The sequence below is a fragment of the Anoplopoma fimbria genome, chromosome 10 (genome assembly GCF_027596085.1).
Source record: "Anoplopoma fimbria isolate UVic2021 breed Golden Eagle Sablefish chromosome 10, Afim_UVic_2022, whole genome shotgun sequence".
Lineage (NCBI taxonomy): Eukaryota > Metazoa > Chordata > Actinopteri > Perciformes > Anoplopomatidae > Anoplopoma > Anoplopoma fimbria.
This window is the reverse complement of record NC_072458.1, coordinates 170,624-181,524: the sequence shown is the minus strand read 5'-3', so window position 1 is coordinate 181,524 and position 10,901 is coordinate 170,624. Positions and strand designations below refer to the sequence as shown.

The 10,901-nt window shown below is 42.3% G+C and overlaps 1 protein-coding gene across 1 annotated transcript; it reads right to left on the bottom strand.

Annotated features, from left to right (window-relative positions):
- Positions 1 to 5,172: 5,172 nt before the first annotated feature.
- gja4 (gap junction protein alpha 4) lies at positions 5,173 to 9,169 on the bottom strand. The gene is made up of 2 exons (XM_054605905.1): positions 9,041 to 9,169; positions 5,173 to 7,343 (listed from the first exon to the last, which is right to left on the bottom strand). Exon 2 carries the CDS (start codon positions 7,332 to 7,334, stop codon positions 6,186 to 6,188), a length of 1,149 nt encoding a protein of 382 aa, XP_054461880.1. The 5' UTR covers positions 7,335 to 7,343; positions 9,041 to 9,169; the 3' UTR covers positions 5,173 to 6,185.
- Positions 9,170 to 10,901: the final 1,732 nt, after the last annotated feature.

Here is a 10,901-nt window from a genome sequence, read left to right as displayed (position 1 = left end):
CGTCGCAGATGTATATGGTAGTCCAACAAAAACAATGATTCACTGCTGTACCCTTTCCTGTCTGATGATTAAAACTATGGTGTGCTGTTTTTGAATAACATAGTGTTGAAGAGAAAATGTAGGAAGGCTTTGGTAATGTAGCCGGTACTCGACATGAGCTTTCATCTCCCTGTGAAGTCAAAAAGTGGGGAAAGTTTCCACATATTCAATCAAGAAAACCTTTATTATCCTCATTATTAAAACAAGAGGGGTGATGTGGTCAGGGAACAAAGACTTTAATAAGAATCCACCATCGATTTAAGGAGGAGAAGTTACTCGTGTCATAAAACGCTACAAAATGAGAAAACTTTACGAAGCTTTTTAAATCCGACACGTGGTAACTCGCGTGCACTTAGCGAGAACTCTAATTATTATTTTGTTGACACTTTTACTCCAGTCCCGCGGTCTTTCCTGCATTAAATAATGAAACAGAACGGTTTCATTATCTGTCCGCGCCCCAGGAGTTCTCTTAATGGATGATAACCTTTCCGGAGTGCCAGGATAAGTTCTGCTACGTTACCCTGCCAGCTAGCGAAATGGGGGAAGATTATGAGGCCCAGATTTACATTGGCACCGGAGTGGTGAACGCTTTGCTATCGGCAGTCATCAGCTTGTACTCCCCCTCTTTAGTTTGCTATCAGTGGAATGACCCGCTCCACTGCCGTGACCCAGCTTGTGCATGTTTGGAGAGTCAATTACTTCAAGGTGGTTGGAAGTTTCCAAATGAAACTAGAGAGGATGGAGAAGTCGAGATGCAGCTTTATTATACGGAGAGAGTTAACAAGGAGTGTGGTGTGTTTAGGTGTGTGAAAGGTGTGTGTGTGTGTGTCCGCCTGGGAACAATCAGAGGACAGGTTGGCCGTCTAACAATGGCCCACAACTGGACAGTACTGTGGGAACCGAGGCTCCTGGGAAGGGAGGAGGATGTTGGAGGTGCTCCATTGTTCCTGCTGGATGATGGGGATAATGGGTGCGGGTGATGCTGGCTGTTCCTTTTCTTTCTTTTTTTTTTTTTAAGGAGGTCCAATCTAACATCCTGAGTGGACAGGCCGGAGACTGTGTTCCTTTTTGCAGCATAAACAATAGAACTGTCTGCCTGGTGGAAGGGCACCACATCCCCTATTATACAAGCCCACCAACACACACACACATAGAATCCAGGGATACAGGTACTGCTGTAGATCAAACTTACACACAGATAAGGACCTTAAACATAAACGAAAAGGGGCTCACACAGAGGTCAAGGTAAAAAATATTTTCACAGGGGCATTTAAAGATGAAAAATGTTCACAAAACTTCTCTGACAGCCGGATGCATAATATAGTTGTACTAACTGAACTGGTTGACTCAGATATTATTATAAAATCCGATATAAAGAATAGTTTGGGTTTATGTTGTCAAATGATTTATAAGTGTTGTTTCTTAATGTTCCCATCCTGTAAAAAAATGTAGCTATTTCAATTTTTAGTATTTCAAATTGAAACATAATGATTATCCAGAGAAAAGACCTTGTACGTCTTCATTATTTCCTAAAAGATAAATATGATGTTTTCTTTGGCCTCTTTGGGGGGGCAGCAGAACATTGACTTTTTCGCCTTAATTAGCTGTTGTTGTGCATGTAAACAAACAGTTGCCTATTTATGCTGAAAACATACAATGGGCACCATTAATATTCATCTTAAGGTTGTGTTTCTGGCCATTATTCACTGTCCTATTTTGGTCTCTGCCGATTCTAACTTGCTTTTTAACTTGCTACATGCTCCATACGCTCACCAGATAGTTACCAGCTTTGTCTGTTGTTTGGTTGTGGGCAGGGAGCATACAGTTGGTTTAGCAGAGCATTTCAACTGAAAAAAGCTGGAGTTTATGACCGCAATGTACAAATATTGATTACTGCAGCTTTAATTTAAGCACCTGGATATTAACACTTAAAGACTCCACTCTAAGTTTTAAAAATCTACCTGTAATTAACCTTGACAACCCACAACTAAAGAGAAACCACCAAGTAAACATGCACAAGTAGCCCTAGTGCATGCCGCGCCCCACCTCAAACACACGGACACACGCTCTCTCTGTGCGATCTATAAATGGTACCAGCCCTCTCAATTGACTCCAGCAGCACATCGGGCACTTAGCCCATTTCCCTCATCCTTCACTGGCCTTTGATGGGGTGGCCGTGACATTAGAACAACAAAACACGGGGGACGCCGGGACAAAACAATGCAACAATGCCCACCGCAGCCCAATTGTCAGGGCGAACAATCCCAAAAGGACTAATCCCAGGGGAGGAACAATACTGGAACAGGAAACACCCACTTCCTATGCAGTGTTTAAATTTAGGAACTGCTGAAAGCATTTTTGTCTTGTTTTGTCGGTTAGCACAAATGCCCAAATTAAGGACTGGGTGCTTGGATGTGACATTGTTATGGATACAGAGAAAGCAGAGCGTCCGTATTGTGTGTATGTACGTCGAGTGAAACAAAGGGAGTTGGCACACACGCAACGCTGAATGCCTTTCACACATATACACGCACTATAACATACAACCCTGGAAGTGGTCTTTGCTGAGCGAGGCCCATTATTTCCAATTACAGCCAAATAAAGAGATCTTGCATAACTTCGACAACCTCATTCCCCTCTTAGGATGCTATTCTCAGCCCTGCTGGTCCCTTGTTTATATATACATCTGTGTGTGTGTGTGTGTGTGTGTGTGTGAAAAGTCTGAGTTTTGGGACGTGAGTTCAAGCTGGTCATTCCTAACTTCTTGAGTATTTGTTTGAATGTTTCTGTGTGTGTGTGTGTGTGTGTGTGTGTGTGTGTGTGTGTGTGTGTGTGTGTGTGTGTGTGTGTGTGTGTGTGTGTGTGTGTGTGTGTGTGTGTGTGCCTTCTCTGCCTGTTCAGGGTGTTCACTCGAGATATGCAGGGCTATGGCAGTACAGCAAGCAGGAACTATGACAACCGAGCAACCCATTTTGGACAGACCTGGCACATAGGTGGGCCCTTTGAAGACGACCAGAGCACGACTTTAAGATCTTCCCTACAAGAGAGTTGCCTCTGGGCATAACAGTTGGCCTTTTAAGAACTGCTGGAGCCCTGAAGCTACTTAACAGCACTTTGAACTGCTTTACAGTCCGAATGCTTATGTACTATAGTAGTGTGTGTGTGTGTGTGTGTGTGTGTGTGTGTGTGTGTGTGTGTGTGTGTGTGTGTGTGTGTGTGTGTGTGTGTGTGTGTGTGTGTGTGTGTGTGTGTGTGTGTGTGTGTGTGTGTGTGTGTGGGTGGGTGTGTGTGCTCTCATTCCCCAAAACTGAGAGATTGCATTTCTTTGTGTGTGATCAGCACCATGTGGATTCACCAACAGAGTGAGGAAATGCATCAGCAGTGACTTCAACAATGTGAGGAAGTGCAGCCAGAATGGCAGTTGATCCCAGAGGACGCATGTATGGCCGTTAAGGATGACCTGTCACACAGATTGGGGTCTTCACAGCTAATGACTCCCGCTTTTATTAACCCAGCTGCACACAAACAAATAATCTCCATTGTGACGGTTTTATTTGAACATCCTCTGAAAGCTGTGTGTTTCTGATTTGATTGGCCTGAGTTTGGGAAATTGTCTAGACGTGATTATTAGGTTATCAAGCCAATGAATGTGGGAAGAATTTACTAATTTCCTGACAGAGGAACATGTAGCCAAAACATCATTTTCACATGCACTGTTATTGGGCAATTTCTCTGGCGGGTAGGCATTTACTGTACAGAAAAAGAATGGCTGTTGGAACAGTTGTTCTCATCTTTGCTTCACTGAACAGTTGGTTAGAGTTTATTCTGTGTAAAGAATAGAGCGGGTCGTCGGGTTTCTCCGGCTTTATCGGCTATAAGAGAGATGGATGTAAAAAGGGAGCTCCGCTGTTCCGCTGCTGGCTTTGGTTGGCAGCAGAGGGACGATATTGGGTCGCCCCGTGCAATCTGTTCCGTGACCCTCTGGCTTTTTGTGAAGAAAAAAAAACTCACATGAACAATCGCATGGACACGTGCACACAAGTGCACACACATGCACTAACATAACAAGACTGCACGGGAATGCCAGCCAAGTCTTTGTAAACAGGCATTGAACTGGGCAGCTTCAGCAGGCTCTGTTTGGATTGTTCTCTCAACGGTATCTGCCAATTCATCCTTGACACAGGGAGAGGCTGCCCACAAAAACATTTCACTCTGTGGACAGAGAAACTGTTTTCTTCTTCTTATTATTATTATTATTATTATTAGATCATAAAACATTTAGATAAAACTCCAGTAAAGAAAAAAAAAAACCTTTATGATTTCTGTTTTTCAGCTGCTTGTTGCAGTTCTTGTTTGGCCTCGCACAGTTCAAGCGGTTTGTTTTATGAGAACCTGTCTTACTTGAATTTCCCATAAACCCCTTTCCTGCCACAGATAACCGCTTATCGTCATTGAGACTGTTCGGCCAATTGATGGAAATGTGCGCCGTATTGCAGACAAAAGACATATGGCTGCATTCATCCAGAGCCTGGGCGAGCACCTTTGTTGAAGGTGCTGGATTTTTATCAATTGCTCTCCACGAAAAACAGCATTAACAGGCAGGACTCCCCAGGGCATACTAAAGAGGTCCAGCATAAAGTGCTGTTCCACCTTGTATGAACTTTTACTGGCATAAAAATTGATGCCTTTCTTCTCCGTACAGCCAGCTACGGATTTGAAAACAGCCATTAAATCAAAATGATTTCCCTCCATTCCCCCCCCCCGGAGGTTATGCCTGTAAATCTCATCCAATTCTCCATACATCCATCTTTCTGTTATTCCCAAAAGAGCTTTCCCTCGAGTGATTCAGTGCCTTTGTATTATGACACTATTTGGATAGAGGTTTGACAAAGAAGTTGGACAGAGAAGCAATACACACTTCAGAGACATTTTCCACACACAGAAATCTCATCCCAATATTCTGAAAGGAAAAGGAAATCAAACCATTCTGTACACAAGAGATTAACTTGTATGGAACGTAGTCTCTGTATAGCATCCATGGTATATGTGTTATGTGATATGCTATATTAAAATGATTACATCATTTGACAATGTCATCATAAGTTTATGCTACTTAAACTTTATCTTTTTCACAAACAAATAAATATTAACACAGGTATTTTTCTTCATAATACTTTAAACATTAAATACAGTTTTCACATAATTACTAATTTAATTTCATTAAGTTTGCACATTTCTGTACCACTTTCAGTCCATTCAAAATGCATTTCACTAATGCATCTTTTGAGTTCTCTCTCAAGCTCTCGGAAAAAATGTTTAATTTTCATACTGGATGCATTCATCCATTATTCAGCTTTCATGAACTAGTATGCGGTGGTCCTCTCTCTCCTTCGGTCTTCATTATTAAATTACTATGGTTAACGGCAATGATTAGTCATTTACAATCCCAGAATTCCTGTGGTTTGGCGGCTCTCCTTCCCTTTACCCATGTCTTCCCGAGTCCACGTCCCCAACTTGAGTTGACCAAAAAACTTACTGGGTGAAAGGGGGAATAGACATTGTGTGTGTGCATGCATGCATGTCTTAATCCACGCAGCCATTATCCTCTTGGGAGCCGAGCAGGATCCAGAGACCAGTACATTCCACAGTGTGGACGGAGCCATGGGAGAAAAAGAGAGGAGGGGGGAGGTTCAAAGAACTCAAGGGGTTACAGTGCAAATCTCAGAGGAATATGCTTAAATCTGGTTCTACTGCACGCTCTCCCATACACACTCACACAATATCCTTAGGCCCACCGCAGACCCCCCGCTGCGCTGTTTTTTTCCACCGCCATGAAGGCATCTTATGACTGTAATCTTCTCTCATTGTGTAGTCTCATTTTCTTTGCCTTGGGGTGTGTTCCCAAAATGTTTCCTTTTGAATAGGTCCACTTATCTGGTAAATCTCTTTTTGTTTTTCTTCTGCCTGCCTCTGAGGCATCGAGTTCACAGTGCAATAGTTGTACTTTCTTCCTCCCTTGTTTGAGCTCTCATTGTGCACTCCTGATAGTCAAGTGTCATGTGCAGGATAATATTTATAAATTAAAAAAAAAAACCTGGAAGACCCCGAAAAAACCACACAGCTTTGATGGTCGTGAGCAACACGCATCACACATAATGCTTCTGCTTTGAGTGTGCCTTATGGGCCCCCTTAGTCTTTTTCCCATTGTGCTGTGCGCGTGCCTTATAATGGACTCGAGGGGAATGTGTTGTCTTCATAGCCCCCATGCAGTTCATATAACTGGGAAGCAGGTCAGCCCCAGACTCCCCGGGTCCCCAGTTCACCTCTATCGCCAGATCCCCGTAGCTCTCACAGGGGTTGGGGAAGCATGCAGCCTCACCCAGCATGGGGGGGTCGACATGGCCCCCCGCTTTGTACGACTTCGACGGATCCGTTTGAAGTTCGGGAGCTTCCTGTCGAGCCGGCACCTGGTCTGATCGAGGTAGGTAGTCTTGTTGCTGTTTACGGTAGTATTTCTCCAGCCGGTGGGAGACGGCGAGCTGGAAGAGCTGGAAGAGCTCGACGACGTTGAGGAGCAGGGAGATGGCGGCGATCACCTGAGTGTAGATGGTGAAGATGGTCTTCTCCGTGGGTCGGGAGACAAAGCAGTCCACGGTGTGAGGGCAAGGGGACCACGTGCACTCAAACTTGGCTGCGATGAAGAAGCCGTCGTAGAGGAACCACAGCCCCAGGATGAAGCCGACCTCTATGAGGACCTTTGACAGGATGCTGAATGCATACGCACACAGCAACCTTCCTTTCAGTTTAGGAGCGTCAGGTAGAGTCTTCTCAGCTCTTCGACCTTTCCCACGGTCCCCTTGTTTCTCCTTCTCTTCTGCATTGTCTTTACTTACATGGTTATTGTCCCTTTCTATCGCTCTCCCTCCATTCTTACCTCCACCACCACCTTCCTCTGCTTCCTTCTCATCCTCTTTTTTCTTTTCCTTACTGGCCATTACAGCCACATATCCAAAGTAGAAGATGGTCGGCGTGGAGACGAAGATGACTTGGAGGACAAAGTAGCGAAAGTGGGAGATGGGGAAGGCTTTGTCGTAGCACACAGCAGTGCAGCCGGGTTGTTGCGTGTTGCAGACAAAGTCGGCTTGCTCGTCATCCCATGCGGATTCGGCGGCGGTTCCCAGTACCAGCATGCGAAACAGGAAGAGCACGGTAAGCCAGACACGGCCAATGCCTGTCGAATACTCCTGGCCCTCCTCCAGCAGGTGCTCCAGGTAGGACCAGTCAGCTCTGGACATCCTCTGCTCCTAACAGGACGGACGGGGGAGAATGAGAGAGAGTTTGAGAAATAAAGATTTAAGAAGTAGCTCACATTTTGTGGCATGCAGAAAGGTTGGAACTAACTTTTTTAATATAACTGAGGATGCTAAATGAGTACAGGTTGTTTTAAGTTATTTTCAGTCTGTTCCTGTTTAAAGCTTTTCCCGTCTGTTCAAATTGTGACAAGTTGTATTTGGTGGCAAGATTAGTTGTAGTTGTTATGCAGGTCATATTTCGTTTATTGCTCCATAGCTGAACAGATTGGCTTGAATGTGCAATGTATCACCTAACTGATGTATTTTATTTCCACCACTATGTTCTCAAAGGTTTTCATTATAGCACAGCTAAAGCAAACATGTTTAATGATGTCTATAAGCTCAATTTCTATAACCTTTTCGCTATAACGGTGTCCTTTTTTACTGGGGAACACGTGTACCTGACTGCCTATTAGTTCTTATTAGTTCCATGAGCTCACACCGTTGTTAGGGTGGGCTCCAACTCCTCAACATCAAAGATGTGAAAAACAATGCCTCCATACACTAAAATGAACTAAAACAGAAACACATGGCACTAAAGTTAACATTTAATATGAAAGGAAATAGTGTGTGCTTTCACAGTAAAACTGGAGTCAATGAGTTCAAGAGAACTCAAGAGAGTTTTTAACATACACAGCATTATTATATGCAAACATTTATGAATCGACTAAAGCTTAGCTTAGTAAAATTATGGTGGGACAGATTTCATAAAGCATTGAACGCGCACACACACACACACACACACACACACACACACACACACACACACACACACACACAAATAAACACAAATACACTTGCATCTGAATAAACATCCTGTGTGTAGGAGTTGAGGCTCTGCTGTGACACTTGTCTATGTGTTTAGACTATTTATGTTTTCTTGTTATTTCTTCCCCTCTGAGAAAAGAAAACTTTTGCTAATAGTGAAAACAAAACCTTTCTGACAGGATGAGACAAGACAATGGACGGTCAGGGATTCTGGTCTGATAACTGGACTGATCCACCTCTGAGAGCATTGTCTTCAGTATCACTGTTATCTCTACCTAACATACCACCGAATACACGGATACAGTTCACTATACAGGAATAACACAAGTAAGAATTAAAGTGCATACTAAGTATAGCACAGTATAAAATACAATTAAAACATGTTATCCAAGTAATCTTTAGTTCAACAGACACGTTAAGTCACATGGCTTTTCACTGGACTCTTGATAAGTCTACGTTTAAAGTCATTTTTAGTCTTGTTATTGTTTATAAACCATATAGAATAATAAAAAATGAAATAAAAACAAGGCAGGCTAATTCAATAAATAATCCTAAAACTCAATATTAAGTATAACAAAATAGAGATTCAGAAGTCCATCCTGTAATTCACTATAGGAACGCAGAAGGTGTTAAAATAATAACACAAACGTAGAATTACCCACCAAAAGTTAATAAAAACAAAGCTAGGCACTGTCAAACACTTGTATAAATGTTATTCTGGTTCTTAAAGGGAATAAAAAACAATATCAAATACAGTTCAGTTCTATTGAAAACCACAGGGACATATGATTATGTCCTTATTACAGATTATTGGAGATTTATTTGTGAACAATCATGAACAACCTAATCTGGTTTTGTTCTTAATTGGAGAAGTTTCTTACCTTTCTATCTCGTGAAGCGGGTTTGTCTCTTTATTGGGTTCTGGTCTCAGCACTCAGTGTACTTTAATGTCTCAATCCCTCCTTACAGCAGCGATCTGCAGCTCCAGCCTTCTGTGTGTGTGTGTGTGTGTGTGTGTGTGTGTGTGTGTGTGTGTGTGTGTGTGTGTGTGTGTGTGTGTGTGTGTGTGTGTGTGTGTGTGTGTGTGTTTTACCCTTCTTTAAAAAGCCTCGATGTCATCGGAAAAAGTTGGGAGAACTTTCCCATGCCCGTTTCGTTGGCCGTCCCTCAGGAACTTCGTCCAGGAAATGGGATGGACTCCTCACAGTAGTGCTGCTCTCTGACTGGTCTGTAACTGGTCTGTAACTGCTCTCTAACTGCTCTCTAACTGGTCTGTAACTGGTCTGTAACTGCTCTCTAACTGGTCTCTAACTGGTCTGTAACTGCTCTCTAACTGGTCTCTAACTGGTCTGTAACTGAGTTTAAAGACTCCTGGCTTATATAGAAGGTTAGAGGTGGACAAGATTAAGACGTCGAGGCAGGAATGGACCAATACACTGGAAAAAGTGAGGTGGATTTATATGTAAAAAGCAAAAATACACTATAAACAAACCCATAATTAGAGCACCAGAATAAGAACCTGGTAAGATGTCACCAGGAAAATAAACCACCCTATAAATATGATTATGTATCTGCATTATTCTCGCAGCAGCCTAAGAGACTGCTTTTAAATCACCTTTATCCGTTTTGTTTTTGGTATAGTTTTGCTCATTCACTAGAAGGAGCCATCTGACTTCTTTAGTCTGGTGTAATTCTCCATGAAGCCACATAACGGCGCCAGACACCTTTGACTGCGACACATGACGATGATTAAAGCCTGACATGTGGGCTATAGTGTTGAAGAATCAAATCGTTCACCTCCTTAGGTTTACATTATGTCTGTGATTTGCTCAAACACAGCTTAACAGTGTCATAGTTTTTGATATGACATAAGGCAAACTGAAACTATACTGTGGAATAATTGTCTGAGATCAAATCTTTTGGTTTTTTTACAATCTAAAATACATTTACTCAAATAATACACTTGAGCTATTGTAGTATTGAGTATTGCCATTATTTTTGCTTTAATTGACAGTATTGTATTTAGTTCCCTTTCAGATTAAGATTTGGCCACATGTTCTTATTCCAACTTGTCACATATACAGTAAAGTGTGATTTAAGATCATCTTGTGTTTCACTTCGCCATAAAAAGGTTTATTATAGTATTCATTCTTTCCATTCAAATAATAAAATAACATACTTAGTTACCTGAGTGGTATTTTAGATTACAGTACTGTCGTCAGTAAGAGCTCTGTTCTCACCGTGTGTTTGTGCTTATTTTTGGCTGTTTTTTTTTTTGTCAAGGCCCAGACAGCCGGCTTGCAGTGCACAGGCGTTATTTATTGTGTGGCTAAAGCTAACCCGAATAAGCCCAAGGTCTTGTTATAATTCAGATTGGCTGTGCTTACTCATTGAGAGTCAGTATAAAGATAATGCGAAACATTGAGGAACATCTTGGCAATATCCTGGGTAGAAAAAGGCATCATCTCAAAACAAGCCTCTCTCCTTAGGAAGATGCAAACAGCATGTACTGTAAATAAAGGTAGCTGGAAGATTAGATTTCATATCTTAAATCAATTTTGGCAAAAGCGAGGCTGCACGCTGCTGTGAGCGGTAAACCCAATGGCTTTTTTATGTCGGCAAGAATCTCTAAGCGTGATTGATTGTAAAGGAGCATTTTATTCAACCACATTTAGTGCATTATAAAAGCACTGAATTCAAAAAACAGCCTTGCTAGTCATAATACCGTTCAGCACCATATCA

Excerpts from the sequence above, each read along its gene's own strand:
- gja4 (XM_054605905.1), bottom strand. The coding sequence starts at position 7,334 with ATGTCCAGAGCTGACTGGTCCTACCTGGAGCACCTGCTGGAGGAGGGC.